The sequence below is a fragment of the Mauremys reevesii genome, linkage group 7, assembly GCF_016161935.1.
Source record: "Mauremys reevesii isolate NIE-2019 linkage group 7, ASM1616193v1, whole genome shotgun sequence".
In the NCBI taxonomy this organism is placed as follows: Eukaryota; Metazoa; Chordata; order Testudines; family Geoemydidae; genus Mauremys; species Mauremys reevesii.
The window spans coordinates 35,642,532-35,666,288 of record NC_052629.1 but is presented as its reverse complement, the minus strand read 5'-3'; the positions used below and the strand labels follow the sequence as shown (position 1 = coordinate 35,666,288).

At 41.1% G+C, this 23,757-nt stretch overlaps 1 protein-coding gene across 11 annotated transcripts in view; it reads right to left on the bottom strand.

Annotated features, from left to right (window-relative positions):
• The window catches only part of PRKG1 (protein kinase cGMP-dependent 1), an 885,489-nt gene that overhangs the window by 159,953 nt on the left and 701,779 nt on the right, over positions 1–23,757 (bottom strand). Inside the window, exon 1 of one of the 11 annotated variants that reach the window (XM_039547334.1) lies at positions 250–337. The exons of the other annotated variants lie outside the window; for them this stretch is intronic. Within the exon in view, the coding sequence (XP_039403268.1) occupies positions 250–272 (23 nt within the window). The 5' untranslated portion in view covers positions 273–337. Of the gene's footprint in view, positions 1–249; positions 338–23,757 lie in introns of those variants that run through there. 11 annotated transcript variants of the gene reach the window in all.

Genomic DNA, 23,757 nt, shown 5'->3' with positions numbered 1-23,757 from the left:
TGTAACTGAAAATGTAGTCCTTTACTTTTTTATGGACAAATGCATCCAACTATCACTGACACAAACAAGCATTATGCAAGGTTAAGGAGAGAAGAATAGCCCAGTTTTGGAGTCCTAAAAAGGTTATGGTAATGACAAGAATTCATGGAAAACTACATTTTAATATGCTGTTAATTGTCAAGATAGAGGGTGATCCATATTTGATAAAGGAAACCCGTGAGCGGGTATGGAGGTAGCCTTAAAACCCACCTTAAAAAAAATGTAGTACTCATGGAAGTTGCTTGTGTGACAGTCCTTCAGCTCTTGCTCCACATCCCCCAACTAATATGCCTCAGTCCTGAGGAGGAAAGGCCACTTTTAGGGATCAGAGGATCTAAACCTGTTCAGTCTTTGGCTTCTCTATTGACACAGCAAACAAAGGTACCACAACAGGTGATGGGTTTTGTGACATGAACACCCTTGCTCACTAGAAATTAGTCTGACATCACTAGCTTATTTCAGAAAGACCACCAAGGACTCTTCAAATAGTTTGTGCGAGTCATTTGCAATCTGGGCTGGAGCAAACCACTGATTTAGCTGTAAAAAGCTCCCTATCCTATTACCAATCATTTGTGCAATCACCTGCAAAATGGATATGAATCCATGAAAATCTGAAAGCCATTTATATTAAAAAGATTAAACATAGGTGTGAGGAAACATTTATTTATTCCATGTTAATTGCCTTAATTATACGTACTGTTTCAAAATGCTTTAGAAATGATATTCCCTATGAATTTGCTGTACTCTATCAGTCACAGACATACTCCAGTCTCACAAGATAATTCTTTCTAAGACTAAAGGAAAATGACTTTGATTCTTCAATTTATAGATCTCCTTTCTGACATATGGATTCTGATGGCACAAACAATGAATTACATGTTGGGTAATCAGTGTAGCCATTCTATCATACAAACATCATCCGGAGACATGAAGCACATCCATCCACCACCAAGATGATAAAGAAGGTGGTACATAACCAGATGACACGCTGTTTGTTCTTGAGCTCCACGGGAGCAGGACAGGGAGCTCAAGAAGCCCCAGTGATAAAGATATAAGTTAAACTGCTCATGATCACAAATTCACAACGTATCCTGTTGTAACATAAAAGGATCTTTTGAGTCATATAGTTGTTCTGAAAAGAGTGAGAGAGCTAATCTAGAGAGATTAGGGGATGGAGATATGAGTAGTCTATCACCCAAGCAATGTGCCATGATCAATCCAAAATGTAGTCCTGCATCACTTTTTGATGCTGTTCGACAAGTGCAATAATTAGGGCATTGTTTATAGGTAAGATAGGTCCTAGAGAAAGAGAAGGATTTGGTTCATATGGACCAATAACCAACATAATCACATACTGTGTTTTCCACAGGGCCATTTCAACAGTTAACATACCATTACTCTGCATAATTAATTATGGTAAGTGTGAGCATGTCTATGTCTGGACCTGATAAAATTCTAGAAATTTTTTTTTATCATTAGGCAACATGACTTATGTAATAATTTTATTATCTGATAGAAAATAAAGCCAATACCCCCAACATAATGAGATCTGATCACATCCTTTTCCATTAAAACACACGTAATATTTCTTAGTATTGCAGAATTATAAAATGAATACAAATTTTCTTTAGCATTAGTTTTTTTGGTTTTATGCTTTCTGAAATTATTTCTTTGTATACTAATAAGCTGGTACACAAAATAGACATTTGGATTGCAGAATGTTGTATTTAGAATGTAATCTGAAGCTAATGTCTGATGCTGCAAATTCCAGGGTTGCGATCTTGACCTAGATGATAGCAGTTTAAAAAGGGAACTAGGTTGTTCAGGGACAGCATGTGCTCACAGTGGTGTTACAGAAACTTATACTTAAAAATATCAAGTCTATAATAGTATTAACTCCTCCTCTGCAGAGTTACTTGGGCAAAACCTAAACATTATTAAAATTACAAATGTTTCTTTAAAATCTGGATTTTTCTAAAAACCTGTAGAGTTTGTGTTCACGTTCAGTATCTTTTAGTAATAGTAATAAGCCTCATAGAAATATGGAGAAAGAAAAAAAAATGATAACAAAGGCAGAACATGCTCCAAGACTAAATTGCTTTGCATTCTTCTCACAAGAGACCAACTACACACAAGCCCAGAGAATCCAGAAGTCCATAATGGTAGCAGTACAATATGTTACTGTCCTATCTCATAAATAGACACTCTTAAATTGTCCTAAAGATCTTCTACTTATTTACTTTTGTAAATTACAAAGTTTTAGAAAGACAGCCCTCCAGTGCTGATTATTTAAATTATATTGATAGGAATGGAGGGTGAAATTCTGGCCTCACTAAATCAGTGGGACTTCTGTGAATTCAATGCGACCAGGATTTCACCTGCAGGATTTGCAGAACATTCAGAATATGTGTGGTCTACCAGCCCCCTGTTGTGCTTCCACTTTGATGTTGCTATGGGATTGTATAACAGAATAGAACAGAATATTGGGGATATTATTTTTCTTTTTGTAGTCAACCACCAGTATTTCTCCTTCCACATACTATACTTGCAGTGGCGTCCTCATCTAAACAGATGACCAGGTGCTGTAAAGATGTAGCTTCACTGAAATCAAGGAACATAGCTGATTTACACCAGCTAAGGAATTGTTAAGTAATCATACAGAATTACTACATATTCAGCAGCAAAAGTCAGTTCACCCACTTAACATCCAAGAATGGTCAGCCATTCAAGACCAATGGCTTGCTTATAATGGGACTTTTTAAAAATTGCTGCTATAGAACAATAAGTATATCACATGTTGTGTTTAGGTTTCACATGCTTTGGGGTTTTGTGAGGTATCATTCAGAGAGATAGCTGGCTGACATTTTAAACCCCAACATTTTCCCAGAGAAACATGAGGTTTTGACAGACATTTTTCATGGGAAATTTTTTATTTCAACTAAAATTTCAGAAATTTTTCAGTTGGAAAATGAAACATTTGATTTCAAATTGGCATTTCAGCATTTTGAAATTCCTAAAATCTCAAAACTGCATATGTTCATCTATTTTGACTTTGTCCCATTTCAGGTTCAAAACATATACAAAATAGCGGAATTTGCTGGAGGATATAAAATCTATTTTCAAAACAGCTCTGTTTCAGAATGCAAGAGATTTAAAATAGACATCCCCAAAAACCCAGCATAACGCCTCAGCTGGGTCCCTTCTGATGCTATTTGAAAGGCAGAGGGGAGCAGTTACGAGGAGGCACCCAGCCCTGGCAATAGACCAGCATGTCTGATGACCTTACTGATCTCCTTAGCTCTGCGCTGCCAGGTTGTCAATTTCATATTCTGTACTCTGTGAAAGGCAAACTGCACTCTGAGGTGTACGTTCTCAGAGCACATGAAATTTAAAATTGACTATGTGATCTAATGAGTGCGCATTTAAATAACCACACTATTTTGTTTATTTAAACACACAAAAGCAGCCAGATATGGTCCCCCTAACAACAGACTGTCCTCACCTTATAGAGTTTCACATCCCAGGAATGAACCTATGACTCACTCACAGCTGCCAAACATTACAATATGTATATGTATTCCATATCCAGTACAACAGCAGTCACCATTTAAAACTTATCGGATGCCACATAAGCAACATTACCTCAATATCTGCAATATTTCCTGGGTATTGATTAGATTACGGATAGGGTATATTGCAAATTCTGAAACAACATTAACAAAGGCAAAATACCCCCTACGCACCCCCCCACCCCAGAGTAGAGTTGGTAAGAGCAATCACCATACAGCATATGGGCAAATATAACAATATATTCATAATAAAATATTAGTTATATCTGATAACCCAATTCTGCAGTTTTTACTCTGGTAAAATCTCAATGCCCAATATTATGTGTCACTACTCCGACTAAAGCCAGCATCAGTTTTCTTTGAGTAAAGACTGTATGACTGTGCCTTTGGGGTATAACTATATATATAAATCTTAAGTATTGTAAATTTTTAGTTCATGGGGTTTGATTCTGTTCAATCATACATTCAATTAATATCCCGCCTTCTTATATTCTTGTAAGATTCAAAATGACATGATTATTTGTTAGTTTCACTTGATTTATACTGTTTTTGAACATTATTTTATTGTAGAAATTAAAAGTGTTTTTGTATCAAGCTGAGATACAAAAGTATATAAACAAACTATCCAGGCATTTTAGATAGGCTGGTAATTGTCTTCTAATGGACTCCAGTCAAAAGGAAGTTTTCTATTTGATGGAGTAAATTAAAAATCTGTGATTTTTGTTACAGCATACAGAAAATATTTTATTCACAGATTTTTTATTAACATGATTCTCTATTTTCCATCAGTATAAAATTATTTTCATTATTATGTATTTTATATAAACATGTTTTTGAAATGCAAAATGGTTATTTGAAATTCAGCACAGAAGGCAGACAACTGATAAGACACAAAAGACTCCAGTTTTAGTGTTCACTGATCTTCTAGCTCCAGTATATATATTCATTTGTTCCTAACTCTTAGTGCAGTATTTACTAATGTTGTTGGACTGGAACACTTTGTTTTTATTCACCTTTATTATAAAAGAAATCTACGTCTAATTTCCTAGGCAATTTCACATCAATCCAAGAGTCTTGAGGCAAGACATTTGGGGAAGGTATATGAGGCAGCTGAAAAACAATCTCCTGCTTTATACTCACATTGCATAAATCTAATAGCTATTTGAGTCATTTTAGGTGCCCATCAAAACAGAGCCATTGAATGGGGCTCACTCAGATGATCATTTTCAACTTATAATTACAGTTTTTCCACTTGAAAGCATGGAGAAGGAAGCATGAAAAAAAAAACCCACTGCAGCATCGTTAACTAGAGAAGTCATCCGCAAGAAAGTTTCAATCAGTGAGATGTGCCAAAAGGTGGTGTGACTGAAATCTAGGTGACTAAAAGCTATCACCCTAAACAACTTATCCAACACACTAAAATAAACATGAGAAGGCAAGAGCATTTTGTAACTCCTTTAAAGCTATCTCTGCGTGGACAAACTGATCAGCTTAATATCCATGTGGTGAGTCATTTTTACAAAGCAGGCTATATTAAAAAAGTGGTTCCTAAAGCCAAAAGGAAGAATAAGATAAGAAGATGTGAACTAGGATAACAGATTGTATGTGTTATTCTGATACTTGTAACTCATCTACATCGCATTGTTTTTCAAGCTCTGTACTTGCCATATGCTTTTGTCCTGAGGAAACCTTTAGCATGTTCTTTGCCAGCTGGCTCAAATCTAAAAAGTTGTACAGCTTTCAGACAGAAATATGAAAGTCAACATCATCTGCAAACAGCAGTCCGGTATTATCTTCATATATCACCAACATATGGATTAGCAAAACACAGATCATTGGTCAAACAATTATTTGTCAACAACAGTCATACTGAAATCGATTGTTGCTATTTCTAGAACACCTTTATAGAAAGGGTACACTGTGACAATCAGAAGTTCATGGAAAAGTGAGATTTCACTAAATCATTTAAGATGAGCCCCAAATGGGGGGGGGGGACATTTACTTTATATCTCTTACAAAAACAAACATTAAATAAGTTTGAACTTAAATAGATATTATCACATTTGTAGTATCACATGAGATGACTTTAGCTGCCTGTCTACTTAAGAGTAAATAATGTATTTGAGAGAGAATGTGTTGACCACATTCTTGAATTTCCTTTATCCTTTTTAGATGTGAACTACACCCCAATAATGATATGTTGATCACTAGAAGGATATTCTTTAAAAAAAAAAAATCAAGCAATACATTCTGTGACCCCTTTCTTTTCATACTCTGTTCACTGGTTGTTCCAGTAGTGGCAGCTTAAATAAAGGGACTACAAAGTGACTTATCCCCTTAGTTACAAAACTATGTTTAAGTTCCTGTAATCATAAATAACACTGGGCCTGAGCAAAAGTCCATTGAAGTCAGTATGAGTCTTTCACTTGACTTTAATGGGCTTTGGATGAGGCCCTTAATTAAGAAACCTATAGCCTGCTGGAGAATTTCATACGAAATTAAGCACATCAGGCCATGAATGGGAGAAGTTAAGAGAAAAATCCAGTATGTGCCCAATGTAATGTCAGATTGCATATATATGAAAAATAGAACTAGTGGGGGATTGTTGTTTGCAAAGAGCACAGTAATGTTATCTAAGTAACCAATATTCATTTTTCAATGATGAAAAAATACAAAATTCATAGGTTACAAGAAGATTCCCTAGTTTACTTGGGAACAAGAATGAATAACACAAGTAAAACTTTCTGATAGACAGTACAACTACCCATCATCTTAGTGTAAGCACAGCCAGGATGAGCTCTACCCTGACATCCAGTGGTGAATTGTGGGGAGTTGTGGAAAAAAACTTCAGGGGCACACCCACCCCACCTAGCATGAGCCCACAGCGGCCCAAATGGTCACTTTGGCTGCTGTGGGATCCCCAGTTTCTCTGTTATTGGGGCAGGAAGAATAAAGTGTTGTTACCCTGATTATGTGAATCAAGGCCAGTGGAAATGTTTTATGACAGAAGGACTCACGATCAACTAAGTTGCACTTGCTAGACAGGGGACATGGGTTCCAAAACCCAGTGAAAATAGAGAGGCTGGGACAGGTATTTGTACCTGATGGGATGGGCCTCTTTTGAGGGCGTGATACACCAATTGCACCTCCTCCTCTCTCCACTGTTGAATAGCAGAGCTAATTTTGATTCCATTAAGAGTTTAATTACAGGCTGCTGTGCTGAATTCACTTTGGGCCAATGGTGCATCAGTGCTGGGGCTCCCCTACTACAAGCAGAAATCACTAAGAGCTGAAATCACTAAAGAGCTAAAATTACTAAGAGCTGAGATCACTGAGTGCTGCATTAACTAGTGGGGGAGCCTAAAGATATATTGCTAAGCAGCTGGCAGAGTGGAGCCATTTGTGGGACGGTGGGAGTGGCCCATGGGATGGCGAGCGGAGCAGAGCTGAGCAGTTTGTGGGACGGTTGGCGCGGCCCACGGGACAGCAAGTGGAGTGAAGCGGGGCAGAGTGGAGCAGTTCGTGGGATGGCTGGAGCGGCTCATGGGACGGCTGGTGGAGTGGAGCAGCTCGTGGTGAAGGCTGCAGCAGATCCCCACGGAGTGGCAGGGCAGTCGGCCTTGGACCACGTAACACCTGGCGTGCCCCTTTCTTCTCTCCCCCACCATTTCCACCCAGCTGGGGGAGGGGGTTAGAACTCTGCAGATAAACTTTTGAACTCTGGGGCTGCACTGACCAGGGACAGACTTTTGGGTTGTTGGACTTTTGGGTGATTTTTGGGTTGCTGGACTCAAGAGACTTTTGGGACTTTGGAGTGATCTTTTGAGTGGCTGGACTTAAGACCTTGAGGGGAAAAGGATACTGCCAAACTTACTTGGGGGTGGGTCTTTTGCTCGTGGTTTGTGTTATGAATCCTGTTTGTGGTGTTCCCCTAACATAATGCCTCTTTGTTTCCCTCTTTTATTAAAAGGATTTTGCCACACTCAGACTCCGTGCTTGCGAGAGGGGAAGTATTGCCTCCTAGAGGCACCCAGGGGGTGGTATGTAATTGTCTCAGGTTACTGGGTGGGGGTTCAAGCCAGTTTTGCATTGCATTATTGAAACAGAACCCCTAGATACTGAACCTGGCCCTTGTTGGTGCCAACTCAGAGGGGCAGAAGGGTTACATTAGAATTGGTGGACAACATATATATATATGCTTCTTAGGTCATCCAGCTTGGAGTCCAGGAGTGGGACACACAAACGGGAGAATACAGTTACTCTGCAAAGACCAGTACTTGCAGAAACAGTTGACCATTGATTACATAAAAACATTCTGAAAATCTGATCTTAGTAATTTTATACTTTACATGCATTAATTTATCTTATTAAGTGGAGAACGTAATAGGAAAAAAGTCTATGATGGCTAAAAGATACTGTAGATGGTGTAAATTTTAGTATAAAAGTAAAGAGTAGTTGGCATGATACTTTTTACACTTGTTTAAGGGTCATGTGCCAGAAAGATGTATCTATTGAATTATTCTCACTACATAATAAGTGCTGCACATAGGAAAGAATGCTAAATTATTATGTACTGCAACTATGTGAAAAAAATCATTATTCAGTTTCTTTGGAGAGAAGGAGATAAAAAAACATTTCCTCAAGTTTTACACCCTGTAAAACAAAAGCTGAAAGTCCTTACATGCTTATCCCTCATTTTGTTTACTATTGCTTGTCCAGTCTTGCAGGCCTTATTTCAGAGAGTTTTCTAAACAGGTACTGTAGCCTCAGGCCCTGTGTTTCATCTCTGCTAGATATTTTTGTACTATATTTTCTGCCTTTTAGAAGCCTGAAGTGGGAGTTCGAGGAGCCCTGTATTGATGGAAATGAGTCTCTTGGTCCAAGCTCTGCAGTTTCCCTGACAGCATGAATCCATTTCTGATGGATCAGGTGGGAGAGAGAAGTACAGGAAAGGTTCTGAAGATTTATTTGGAGTAGGGGATGGAGATACAGTGCCTGTTTATTGAGGTGTGTTGGCTGATAGAGCTAAAAATGTTGCAAGATTAATAAAAAGGTTATTAAAAATGTTTGCACAGCTGAAATGTGCTGTTTTGTGCAAAACTCAACCATCATCCCAAAACCTGCTGCTCCTATAGATTTTGTTTTTTTTTTAAACTGTAGTTTTAACATTCCTCCTTCAGAGATTAAAGCACCTAAGTAAATGTTCCAGCTCCTCTTGGGCGTGAAGGCGGCATTGGGAGGATGGCTTTTTCCCAGCACAATCCATTTGTTGTAGGGGTGGTGTTCTCCAATATTTTCATAATTTGGATCAACTCTTTATAGATTAATTGTGCCATGGACCCCTCTCCCATTCAGGAGAGCTCAGGTCACCTTCCTTCCCATTTTTAATCGAGAGGACCCCTTTCAGTCTCACAGTGTGGCCCACTTCCTTTCCCATTCATGATAATGACACCCTTTGGCAACTGCAGCAAAATTATGAAACTTTAATGTATTTTTAGCTATTAATTTAGCAGCTAGGAAGAAAAAGAGCCAGTAAAAAGAGACCAGCCAGCTCTTCACAGGTCAGAGTCTGAGAACTACTACCATAGAGGGTAGGACTCTTGTGATTGCCAAATGTAGCTCAGGAAGAAAGGGAACCAGTCCCAGAAATGAACTCAACAATATGAGAGCAGCCCAATACAGCAAGTTCTTAGTGTTACAGCTATGTAATACAAGTTAATCCTGACAGTGATAGAGTCAATAATTCAGGAAACTGATGTATTCAGGAATATACTCTCTGTTCTGTTCAGAGGATTCAAAGTCCCTCTTGCCCTGAGTAATATCTCCATCCGACGAAGTGGGTATTCACCCACGAAAGCTCATGCTGCAAAACGTCTGTTAGTCTATAAGGTGCCACAGGATTCTTTGCTGCTTTTACAGAACCAGACTAACACGGCTACCCCTCTGATATATGGGACAATAGGTAATTTTAAATCTCCACTGTGATCAAATTTCTCACTCTTGGGGTCTGTCAAAAGCTCCCCACACCTTCCCAATAGTCTAAATTCATAACAGACATTGACAGATTTTTTTTTAAACACAGAAAATAACAGAAGCTAAGAACAATATTAGCCCAGGCAAAGCGCAGCACAGAATAAGCCAGGGGAAGAGAACCAGTATGCCATACAGCACACATTGTTGAAAAAACAGGGAGGCTAGTTCTTTCCTTTTCAGAACCAGAACCCGAACTATATTGTCAAATAACCTGGTCTGAGCTCAGACTAGTGCTGGCCACATAACACACCTGAATGATCACTACTTCCTAGCTACTAGTACATGTCAGATTATAATAAAACATTCCAGCAGCAACATCAAAAATACACAAAATCTAAAATAATCAGGTTAACAAGTCAACTGTTACTAAGATTTTAATGGAAGGCACAGTGCTGTGCAATCAAAATGTCCAACTAACATGATACACCATACTGATATTCAATGATAAGTTTAGTCAAGGACATTCAAAAAGCTTTACAACACACAACTGTTCAGGCAAAACAGGGGATGACAGAAATGGCAATAAATTTAGTAAATTAAAACTTGTATGATCTGTCCCTACAGGAGATTTGTAATAAGCTCCCAACTTCTGTGTGTTAAATGAAGGAGAAAATAAGAAATATTTGATAAATAAGAGAGAGAGGGAGCAGTTGTTTTCTCTTAGATGTGAGATTGATCTCAATAGAATATTGATTTTTTTTTAAAGAGATCCATTCCCCTTCTGTCTTTCTAGGACATCTTCAGGACACATGGGAGGTGTTAAATTCACTAAGTGGGGAGTTTTGTAAATTAGAAGAGGGAAATTAATAATATAACATGCAACTCAGTTTCACTGTACAAATTACCTCTTTTCTAAGCATTAAGAAATCAAAAATAGTCATTCCCAGATTAGACAGTTAATTAAGCCAAATCAAATAACCCTTGAAGGGCTATATAGGATATCAACACAGGCAGGTAGGTATGTAAGGGCTTTGGGAAAGGAAAGACTTGGGGAAAGGGATTCCAGGATGAGAGGAGTCCAGCTGAAGAATGGGACAGGAAGGAAGCAAGATGAGAATCAGGTAGTTAGGGTGGAAAAGGTTATCTTGGGAGAAGGATCTGGTTGGTTTTGAAGAGGGGAAACAGGTTTCAAAAGGTTCAAATACATTTAAGTTTTGGATGGACATCCAAATATTTTGGGTCTTATCTGAACCCAACTACCTTGCTTTTTGAGGATTTCCTGTCTGGGTAAGGAACATGAAAGAGTCAAAAAATAAACAATATTAGAATTATAGTAGGGCTAAACTCAGTTGGTTCTAGAAATATCCCTAGCAACATTCATGATGTGTGGGCAGATAAAATGAAAGTAACCACTATTCTGGCAACTGATTCATAATACTGTCTATAGCAGGAGCAAACAAGAACATTACATTAAAAATGATACAAAAAAATAAATAGTGCTGTCAACGTTCTAATGTCTTATTGATGTTTCACATATTGATTTTGGTCATAGGCCTTTCAGCTACTTGATGTCCAGAAAACTTTTTAGGGAATATATGTGGTTTCTATATTAATCCAGAAAAACACCTTAAAGTTTTGATACACTATAGACTATGCCTTCGAGATCTAAAGAAGCATTAGCATTTCAACATGCATTAATTCTCACTTCCCAAAGCAAATTCTCACTCCAACACAGCTATATGATTTATTTCCTCCTCTTTTTAAACACAGGTTCCTATATCTATATAGATGAATAGGGCTAAATTCTGATCACAGTTATCTGAGAAAATTAAATTGAGGGTAGAAATTTGGCCTAAAAAAATTTCTGGGCAATCACAGAGGAGATGCACAGAGGCAATCACAGATGTGAAATGCTTGTGTGTACCAATGCATAATACACTACAAACATGTTTGAGGTTACAGGAGGTAAAAGTTACAGCACAAATAATAACAAATGTAAGAACATAAGAATGACCATACTGAGTAAGACCAAAGGTCCATCTACCCCACTACCCTGTTTTCCGACAGTGGCTAATGCCAGGTGCCCCCAGAGGGAATAAACAGAATAAGTAATCATCAAGTGATCCATTCCCTGTCACTCATTCCCAGCTTCTGGTAAACAGAGGCTAGGGACACCATGCCTTTGATCCTGACTAATAGCCATTGATGGACCTATCCACAAAGAATTTATCTAGTTCTTTTTTGAGCCCTGTTATAGTCTTGGCCTTCACAACATCTTCTGGAAAAGAGTTCCACAGGTTGATTGTACATTGTGTGAAGAAATATTTCCATTTATTTGTTTCATACCTTCTGCCTATTAATTTCATTTGGTGACCCCTAGTTCTTGTGTTATGAGAAGGAGTAAACAACACTTCCTTTCTTCACACCAGTCATGATTTTATAGACCTCTATCATATCCCCCCTTAGTCATCTCTTTTCCAAGCTGAAAAGTTCCAGTCATATTCATCTGTCCTCAGACAGAAGCCGATCCATACCCATAATCATTTTTGTTGCCCTTTTCTAAATCTTTTTTAATTCCAATATATCTTTTTTGTGATGGGGTGACCACATCTGCAAGCAGTATTCAAGATGTGGGTATACCATGGATTTATATAGCAGCAATATGTTATTTTCTATCTTATCTGTACCTTTCTTAATGATTCCCAACATTGTTTGTTTTTTTGACTACCGCTGCACATTGAGTGGATGTTTTCAGAGAACTATACACAATGACTCCAAGTTCTCTTTCTTGAGTGGTAACAGCTAATATAGAACCCACCATTTTATATGTATAGTTGGGATTATGTTTTCCATTGTGCATTACTTTGCATTTATCAACACTGAATTTCATCTGCCATTTTGTTGCCCAGTCACCTAGCTTTGAGAGATACTTTTGTAGCTCTTCTCAGTCTGCCTGGGACTTAACTATCTTGAGTAGTTTTGTATCAGCTGCAAATTTTGCCACCTCGCTATTTACCCCCTTTTCCAGATCATTTATAAATATGTTGAATAGTACAGACCCCTGGGGGACACCACTATTTACCTCTCTCCATTCTGAAAACTGACCATTTATACCTACCCTTTGTTTCTTATCTTTTAACCAGTTACCAATCCATGAGAGGACCTTCCCTCTTATCCCATGACTGCTTACTTTGCTTAAGAGCCTTTAGTGAGGGACCTTGTCAAAGGCTTTCTGAAAATCAAAGTACACTATATCTACTGGATCCCCTTTGTCCTCATGCTTGTTGACCCCCTTAAAGAATTCTAATAGATTGGTGAGGTATGATTTCCCTTTACAAAAACCATGTTGACTCTTCCCCAACAAATTATGATCATCTATGTGTCTGACAGTTTTGTTCTTTACTGTAGTTTCAAACAGTTTGCCTGGTACTGAAGTCAGGCTTACCGGCCTGTAATTGCTGGGATCACCTCTGGAGCCCTTTTTAAAATTGGCATCACATTAGCTATCCTCCTGTCATTTGGTACAGAAGCTGATTTAAAAGATAGGTTACGGACCACAGTTAGTAGTTCTGTAATTTCACATTTGAGTTCCTTCAGAACTCATGGGGGAATACCATCTGCTCCAGGTGACTTATTACTGTTTATCAATTTGTTCCAAAACCTCCTGTAATGACACCTCTATCTTGGACATTTCCTCAGATTTGTCACCTAAAAAGAATGACTCAGATTTGGGAATCTCCCTCACATCCTCAGCTGTGAAGACTGAATTCATTTAGTTTCTGTGCAAATAAATTCATTTAGTTTCTGGGCAATGGCCTTATCCTTGAGTGCTCCTCCAGTGACCCCACTGGTTGTTTAGCATGCTTCTTGCTTCTGATGTACTTAAATTTTTTTTTTGCTATTACTCTTTGAGACTTTGGCTAGCTGTTCTTCAAATTCTTTTTTGGCCTTCCTAATTATATTTTTACATTTCATATGCCAGAGTTTGTGCTCCTTTCTATTTTCCTCACTAGGATTTAATTTTCACTTTTTAAAGGATGCCCTTTTGCTTCTCATTGCTTCTTTTACTTTATTGTTTAGTCATGGTGGCATTTCTTTGGTTCTCTTAAATGTATATCCCAAATTAAAAAACGTAGTAAGTTGAGCCTCTACTATGGTGTCTTTAAAAAGTTTCCAAGCAACTTGCAGGGATTTCACTTTTTGCACTGTACCTTTTAATTTCTGTTTCACTAACTTCCTAATTTTTGTGTAGTCCCCCTTTCTGAAATTAAATGCTACAGTGTTGGGCTGCTGTGATGTTTTAATTATATTATGGTCACTATTACCAAGCGGTCCAGCTATATTAATCTCTTGGATCAGATCCTGTGCTCCACTTAGGACTAACTCAAGAATTGCCTCTCCTCTTGTGGGTTCCAGGACTAGCTGCTCCAACAAGCAGTCATTTAAGGTGTGAAGAAACTTTATCTCTGAATCCCATTCTGAGGTGACATGTACCCAGACAATAGGAGGATAGTTGAAATACCCCATTATTACTGAGTTTATTTTAACTACCTCCCTAATCGCCCTGAGTATTTCACAGTCACCTTCCTGGTCAGGTGTTTGGTAATATATCCCTACTGCTATATTCTTATTGTTATCCATAGAGATTCTGTGGTACAGTTTGGTTTATGTTTTGATTTTTTACTTCATTTGATTCTACGCTTTCTTTCACATATGGTGCTACTCCACCACCAGCACAACGTGTTCTGTCTTTCTGATATATTTTGTACCCTGGTATTACTGTGTCCCGTTGATTATCCTCATTCCCCCAAGAACCTTAAGACTCTTAATCTTAAGATTAGTAGCAGAATAACTAAGCAGGAGGTTGGGAGATGTACATGGAAATCAGTAAAAGTTCTCTTGAAAATGGAAGATACTCCTATAAGATACATCTTACAAAAGACAGAACAAACACATTCACTGTTCAAATGGTCTGTAAGATGACAAAGTAAGTCAACCTTATTCAATTAGCAAAAGAAAATATTCATTCATAAAATGACCTTTTTCACCACACACATCAAAATGTCACACAACTAAACGCAAGTTCCCTGGTCCAGCCCCCTCCTTCAAAAAGGCAAAAGCAAATCCCGGGTACAAAACATTTTGTTTTGCTTATATATACATCAAAACCCAGTTTAACTGATCTTGAATGGCAGAAAAAGTGTTTATTATTATTATTATTATTATTATTATTTATATTATGGTAATATCTACAAACATCAACCAAGATAAAGGCCTCATTGTGCTAGGCTCCATACAAACACTTAGTAAGAGATAGTCATTGCTCTGAAGAGTTTACAATCCAAATAGACAAGCCAGACAAGATATAGGAGAAAGACAGACAACTGAGGGAAAGGTTAAGTACAAGACCAGACATGAAGCTTGTGGTAAAGCCAGGAACTGAACCCAGCTCTACTAAGTCTCAGTTCATTGCATTAACCACAAATCTAGCATGTGTGAGTGCATGCATCTCTCTGTGTGCATGCATGTTTTTTTTCCTAAATCTGGATTTAGAAAATACATATTTTGCTCTTAGTGGAAGGGAAAACACATCAGAGAGAATACTATTTCCCAGAACTCCCTGCCTTAACCAAGAGCTTCTAACTGGTGCAGCGACGGTTTATCACCCAACCCTTTACATACGTAAAAGACTTGTGCAGGGAGCCTTCCACATAGAATATATTAAAGATTTTCCAAAACTAGTCTCCTCAAAGGGTCATCGTTGTACTATATCATGTTTATAATCCACTAAATTTAAAAATACATTTCAGTGTAATTTAACTAAACCACAAAAATTATTTGCAGAAAAATATATATTTGAATGGATTTATAAACACCAACATAATTGAATAAGATAAAGATAACGGAAACACAGAAGTGAAAACCGGATACATTCATTTCAAAGAAAGATTAGATGGACAAATGAACAAACTATGTTTCTTCATGAGTAACATTTTGTTTTAGTAAACTTTTTTTTTTTAACATCAGCAATATAAACCTCAGTCACATAGAACTAGATACCTCTTGGTAACAGCATAAAATATACTCAATTCAAAGGAAAAAGAATGAGGAGTACTTGTGGCACCTTAGAGACTAACAAATTTATTTGGGCATAAGCTTTCGTGGGCTAAAACCAGCTTCATCAGATGCATGCAGTGGAAAATACAGTAGAAAGATATATATACACACACACACAGAACATGCATTCCACTGAACATTATTGATGGAAACATCAGAACAAGCTGCAATTATCATGTTGCTATATCAAAGATATAGTTGAAAACATTGTGCCTGTTTTTAAAAGTTAAATCCACATACACTATTTATTTATTTTGTTGCTCTAAGGTATGTTGATCAGACCAATAACAATCAGTAATGTAATAAGTCTTTTAATAAGCAAAGAATAGGAGCTGTAGTTTTATGGCTGTATTTTATTCTCAGTTTATACTAGCAGCTGCGGCCCTATGTCTCAAATAAAAATTCTTTTCTATTTTGGTGAGTAGTGGTTACGATTCCTGTTTTTGGTTTAGAGCACCAGCATTATTTTCCTATTCCTAGAAACATTTAGAACATGTTCTAACTTTGTTCTTATGTTCTTATGATTACCATAACATACATATTCCATGTTTCTGGTATGAAGAAACACAAAGGACACTCTTTAATACAATGCTCAGAGTGCTGGATAGCAAAAATTAAAGTTGTGTATGTATGGCCTGCTTTTGAGAAATCTTGAGTGCCCAAAAATCCTCATGAATCAATGGGATATGAGTATCAGCAACTCTGAGTATCAGGTTTCTAATTCTTTATTTAATGGTGTTCCATTATATTCTAGAACATCTTCAGAAAGGTTCAGAAAGTGAAGAAGTGCATCTGAAGAAGTGAGGTTTTTTACCCACGAAAGCTTATGCCCAAATAAATCTGTTAGACTTTAAGGTGCCCCCTCCTTGTTGTTTTTTGGATACAGACTAACATGGCTACCCCTGATACTTCAGAAAGTGAGTTTTCCCCATCAGTGATAAACTGTATTTGCTAGAAAGCAGTAGTTTGAGATAATGTGCCTGCTCTTAAATCTCAGTAGGATTTTGCCATTGACTAAGATTTGGCCTGTTACTTTTCCCACAAATACTTAAAAAAATTTAGATCCAAAAAGATGTGGTTTCAACATAGGGTGACCAGACAGCAAGTGTGAAAAATCATGACGGGGGTGAGGGGTAATAGGCACCTATAGAAGAAAAAAACCCAAATATTGGGACTGTTCCTATAAAATAGGGACATCTGGTCACCCTATTTCAACATGAGCACATGTATTATAATAAGAACCTGCTTTGAGAGGCCTAAATGCAAGCCCTACATAACACAAACTTCACCAGTTTGCTGGGGCAGCCTCACTTTCACCTGTAAAGGTTTAAACGGATATGGCATCCAGCCTTCACAGGGTAAACTGTGGCTTCGGTTCCATTGGCAGAAATGGGAAGTGGTGGCCATTTTGGAGAAGGGCAAAGCTTTGGGAGATTAAAAGCATAAATCAGCAATTAATGAGAATTAAAAACTTTGACTTTCACTAGGACCTCTCGCTAGGTCCTGACATCCAGGCTAAATCTTGCCAATTCTTTCTGCATAAAATCTCTCAGATATGGCCTCTCTTATCCATCTATACAGCTAAAACTCTCATTTAAGCACTCATTAGCCTTTATCTCAATTACTGCAACATCCTGCTCTCTGGCCTTGACAAATGCAATTTCCTCCCACTCATATCCACTTAGAATGCTGCTGCAAAGATCATTTTCCTACTCTGTTACTTTGACAATACCACACCCATGAATGGCAGGTATAATAGGTCAGCAAAAGCTAAGCCTTCCCTGGTGTAGCTGCCACCGACCCGCTGCTGGGCACTAAGGCTGCGGTGGCCCTGCCTCTGTCACTTCTCCAAAGCCCCCCAGCTTCTGCTGCTACTGCTGTCTGCCTGCCTGCCTGCTGCTGCTTGCCGGGTCCCTCCTCCTCGGGGGTGGGGGAGTGAGGAGGGAAGACGGCGAGCCAACAGTGGGTGGAAGAGTCTAGTGGGGATGTGAGGCACTGGAGTGAGGTGGCTCCATGTGTTGGGGCTGGTCAGGAGCAGCCCGGCCCACTGTGGCTGTGCCTGGCCCAGTGCTCGGGATAGCGGGTGGCTCGGCCTGGCACTTGGTGGGGCCGGGGGCTTGGCCCGGCCAGCAGCTCGGTGAGGCTGATGTGGCTGGGGGGGGGACCAGCGGCTCAGCCTGGCATGGATGGGGGAGGGCAGCGGCTCAGCCTGGTGTGGCTGAGGCGGGGGGTGCGGAGTGGTGGCTTGGGGGCCCAGCGTGGCTGTGGCTGGCCCAGTGGCTCAGCCTGGCATGGCTGGGGGCTAGTCGCAGTGGCTTGTCCCAGCATGGCGGTGCTCTGGTGGTTCAGCCTGGTGTGGTTAAGACCAGACTGGCACTTGGGGAAGGGGGCGGCCTCGCATGGCTGGGATAGGCAGGCTGAGGCTCTTCCAGTCGTGGGGTGGGCCTCAGAGCTCTTTCTGTTATGGGGGGGCTTGGGGCACCAGCGTGCGGGGGACAGGGCCTCAGACGGAAGGGGCATGGCCAGTGGGCTTGCCTCCCCAAAGCAGGGGTTAACCCGCCATCTGTGATCACACCCCTGTTTGAATCCCTCCACTGGCTCACCCTTCTCTATCACATCAAACTTTACATGCTTGTTTCACTTTCAAGGCCTTTCAAAGTCAATCCCCACCCTATCGATCATCCCTAATTCACTATCAAGGTTTTTATGTCCATGTCCATTTAACCCATGATGCCAATCTTCACTGCCTACTTGTTAAATTTTCAAACAAACAACACTGTGCTTTCTCCCATGCTGCCCAACACAGTTGGGAGACATTCCCCATAAACATCTGCAAAGTTACCCCATCAACTATCTTGAAATCCCTCCTTAACACTCTCCTTTACTGTGATGGCTATAAAAAACTTAACAATGTTTAGTCTGGTTGGTGTGCAGAGCCCACTGCCTATCACGTTGAGCAATATTGTTACAGTGTTTACTTGTACACCTCCATCTGTTGTCTCTGGTCTTATTAGCTCCTTGAGGCAGAGGCTGTCTTTGTTCTGCCTTTTTTTCTGTCTTTGTACAACACCTAGCAGAATAGGATCCTGGTCCATGACTAGGACTCCTTGGCACTACAGCAATACAAATAAATAGATAAATAGAAACATTCAAATATTGTGAGACTTACATTAAAAATAATGCAAGTTGGCAATACTGAAACTTTAACTAAAATTCACAACATAGGAAATTTCAGGAATGGGGAAAGTCTGTCAGGCTCAAAATGCCTGGCTAAACAAATTGAGTGCCACATCCTTCCTTGTCTACCCAGAAGAAGGGCAGTTCCTCACAATTCTCTCTCCATCCACATCAAAGATTTAAATGGAAAAAAAACACTTTTTTACATGATTTGACTGGAATGTTAAAATGAAGGACAGTTTTCTTTCCTTCATTGTTTCTCTATCCTTCAATTGACTGCAAACCCCTTTTTTAAAAAAAAAATACATAGAAAATTAAAGGATGAAGTTGTATATTTGAAGGGGCATTATTTGGGTAGCCGATGAGTCTAAGACCCTCGGTGAGTTAGGGCCTGTCTACCCATTGCATGCGAAGGCTGGATCCGGCTGACTGAGGAAACCTGGTTCAATGGTCAGGAAGGCGGTGACAGCAAGCGTTGTGGAACGCTCAAGAGCACGACAAGACACATAGGCGTCCTGGTCATCCACTGTGCCCTGCCCTATCTCCATCAGTCTCGACTCTTGTCCTGCCACTGGATACAGATAGGAACTGGGAAGAGAGAGTGAGGTTGACGTTGCGCAACTCTCCCTCACTTTAATCCAATTCACGCGCAAGACTCGACATCATATCATATCATATCACATCATATCAAGTCCTGTGGCGATGGGCGAGCGACGAAGCAGCAGGTGTGGATACACTGGGAGCTGTAGCCGCGGACCTGCACACAGGCGGCTCAGGTATAATGGTCGTTCCTCACTGACCGAAGCAGCGGTGGAACTCGACATCTTCTTGAGCGACTGAGCAGCCCTATTCAGGATTGCACTGCTCACCTCCGTAGAATGAGGAGGGGGCTAGAAAAGGTGCCCTAAACATTGCCTGCTTCACCTTACCCTGGCCAGCATACCGCGGCTGGCGGGGATCCCATAAAAGCGGTCGAACAAAAACAAAACTTAGAGTGACACCGATCACCATTGGCACATGGAATGTGCGCACGCTACTGGATAACATCACGGCAGACAGACCAGAGAGAAGAACAGCACTTGTCGCCAGAGAGCTCGCATGCTACAACATTGACATTGCAGCCCTTAGCGAAACTCGCCTTGCTAATGAAGGACAGCTGTCCGAGTCAGGCAGAGGCTATACATTCTTCTGGAGTGGTCGCAGCGGTGATGAGCATCGCGAATCGGGAGTTGGCTTCGCCATCAAGAATCATCTTGTTCGGAAACTTGCCAGTCCCCCCAAGGGTGTGAATGATCGTCTCATGACAATGCAGCTTCCGCTTCAAAATGGAAAACAAGCTACTTTGATCAGTGCATACGCTCCCACAATGACCAACCCAGAGGATGTGAAGGATAAATTCTACGAAGAACTAGATGCTCTGCTATCATCAGTTCACCGCACAGACAAGCTGATCCTGCTTGGCGATTTTAATGCAAGAGTCGGATGCGATGCCACAGCCTGGGAAGGAGTCATCGGGAAAAATGGAGTGGGAAAGTGTAACAGCAATGGTCTGTTACTGCTGGAAACTTGTGCAGCACATGACCTTCTGATCACCAATACGGTCTTCCGCCTCCCTACCCGTAACAGAACTTCGTGGATGCATCCCCGTTCCAAGCACTGGCATCTGATTGACTATGTCATCATCAGGAGAAGGGACAAACAAGATGTCAGGGTTACAAAAGCTATGTGCGGCACTGACTGCTGGACGGATCACAGGCTCATAGTATCTAAAATGAAGCTCCGTATCATGCCGAAGAGACGACCACAAGGCTGTAAGGCTCTCAAAAGGATCAACGTGTCAAAGCCGAAGAACAGCCACATCACTGAAAATCTAGCAGAAGACCTAGAGAACGAGCTTGCTGATCTTCGTATTGAGAATGACGCTGAGAGAGACTGGGAGCGATTCCGCAACACTGTCCATACAGCTGCATCGAAGGTATTGGGGCCCTCCACACACAGGCGGCAAGACTGGTTTGATGAAAATGATGCAGAAATCCAGGCCTTACTTGCTGAGAAGCACCGCCTGCATCGCGCATATCAGAACAATCCATCCTCCGCGGCAAAGAAGACTACCTTTATCAATGCTCGCAGAACAGTGAAGAACCGACTGCACAAAATGCGGGACTTGTGGCTGAGCGCCAAAGCAGATGAAATACAGGTGTACGTGGACAGGAACGACTATAAGCAGTTCTATGAAGCCCTCAACACGCTCTATGGTCCTCAGGCTTCTGGGAGCTTTCCCCTCCTGAACTCTGATGGCACTGTGCTCCTTACAGAGAAGACGCAGATTCTCCAGAGATGGGCTGAACATTTTGAAGCAGTTCTCAACTGCCCCTCAGTCATCAATGATGAGGCCATCGACAAGATGCCCCAGGTTGCAGTCAATGACTCCATGGATGCTTCACCAGAAGAGGACGAAGTGAAGAAAGCCATCAACCAGCTGTCAAGTGGCAAATCCCCAGGGTCAGATGCCATACCAGCAGAGGTGTACAAAGTCGGTGGACCAGTGCTGCTACGGAAACTCACCGAGCTGTTTCAGTACTTCTGGAAGCAGGGATCCATTCCACAGGAATTTAGAGATGCGTCCATCGTGCACCTCTATAAGAGGAAGGGCAATCGCCAGGTATGCGACAATCACCATGGAATCTTGCTGCTCTCTACAGCGGGGAAAGTTCTTGCACGGGTTTTGTTGAACTGACTGATCACTCACCTGGAGCAGGGCTTACTGCCAGAATCACAGTGCGGCTTCCGCAAGGGGCGTGGGACTATTGACATGATCTTCACTGCGCATCAGCTACAGGAGAAATGTCAAGAGCAGAACCGTGAACTCTACACAACTTTTGTGGACCTCACGAAAGCGTTCGACTCTGCCAGTTGCCAGGGCCTGTGGAGGATCATGTCGAAATTCGGCTGTCCAGACCGATTCATACAAATGGTACGTCAATTTCATCACGGTATGATGGCTCGTGTCCTGGATAACGGTGAAACATTTGAGGCCTTCCCAGTCACCAACGGCGTCAAGCAAGGGTATGTTTTAGCACCCTCTTTGTTTAGCATGATATTCTCTGCCACTCTGACTGATGCCTTTCAACACTGCACTGAAGGAGTAGGCCTGAAGTACAGAACCGATGGGAAGCTATTCAATCTGAGGCGACTGTGTGCCATCACCAAGGTGAAGGAAACTGTACTTCGAGACTTTCTCTTTGCCGATGATTGTGCTCTGAATGCTAGTACAGAGCCAGAAATGCAAGCCAGTATGGACAAGTTTTCATCTGCATGCAACAGCTTCAGCCTCACCATTAACATCAAGAAGACTGAGGTCATGCACCAGCCAGCTCCCCACACTCTGTACTCAGAACCGTCCATCACTGTAAATGGACAGAGACTTCAGGCAGTGGACCACTTCACGTACCTGGGCAGTACCCTTTCTCGAGCAGTGTCAATCGATGAAGAAGTAAAGTGCAGAATTGCTAAAGCCAGCTCTGCATTTGGCCGATTGCACTCCAACGTCTGGGAACGTCGAGGGATCAGCCTACCAACGAGGCTGAAGGTCTACCGAGCAGTGGTGCTTCCAACTCTGCTGTATGCCTGCGAGACGTGGACTGTCTATCGGAGTCATGCACGAGGGCTCAATCACTTCCACACTTCCTGTCTGCGAAAGCTTCTAAAAATCAGATGGCAGGACAAAGTGCCCGATACTGAAGTCCTTATCAGAGCCAGTCTGCCGTCAGTTCACACACTGCTGATGAGAGCCCAGACCAGATGGGCTGGACATGTCGTGAGAATGTCAGACGAGCGCATTCCTAAACAGCTCTTCTACGGAGAACTCGCCCAGGGAAAGCGCTCCCATGGAGGACAAAAGAAGCGGTTCAAGGACACGCTGAAGACCTCTCTGAAGTCCTTTGAGATTAACACTGCCACATGGGAAACCCTCGCACTGAACTGTCCAGCATGGCGCAGCCTCATTCACACAGGCAGTAATACCTCTGAGGCGAGGCGTACTGCTGAGGCTGAAAGAAAGTGTGAGCTGCGCAAGTCCAGAGCTGCCCGCACATCATCGACAGTGCCATCACATGTCTGCCCAACGAGTGACAGGACGTTCCATGCCCGAATCGGACTGATCAGTCATCTTCGGACGCACAGAGTCCGGTCATCGAAAGAATGAGTTGTTGAGGTCTTCATCGACAACGATGGACGAACATCATTTGGCAAGTTCCAAAGAAGAGCAGCATAAAAAATATGCTAATGATGTCAAAGGTGGTTAAAAATTCCTAATTTAGGAGTCTCAGTTAATTTACAGAAATGACAGAACAGCAAAAAGAAAGAGTAGAACTGGATATTTTGATTCACAGGTGTTAATTGTAATAGGCTGTTATGCTGTACTCACATAGTTTATGGAATAATGATATTTGTTCAATCTGCTGAGAAATACAAAAATGTACTGCCAACGTTCTGTACCAGTTATCAATGGTTATTAATGACTTGGCAGGCTATTACATTGCCACATGGCATATGATAATCTGGAAGTGACTGTTGGAATCCTTAGTCAATGAGAGCTGAGAGCTTCTGTGAGATAACATTTTGAAGCTTTCAGGAGGAAGGGAAAGAGGGGGAACAAGGAAGATGGGTTTAATGAACACCATATTCTAGAAACACTGACACTGGATTTCTGAAAGGGGTACACTGGTGCAGAGGTTCTCAACCAGAGGGTTGGATCCCAAAATTGGGTAACCAGAATGTTTCAAAGGGTCACATGGCAGCTCTTGTGGCTCCTGTCCCAAAGGACTGGTTGGGCTTGACTCCCTGCAACCTCTGGGGTCCCAGCGCCACTCAGGTTTGGAGT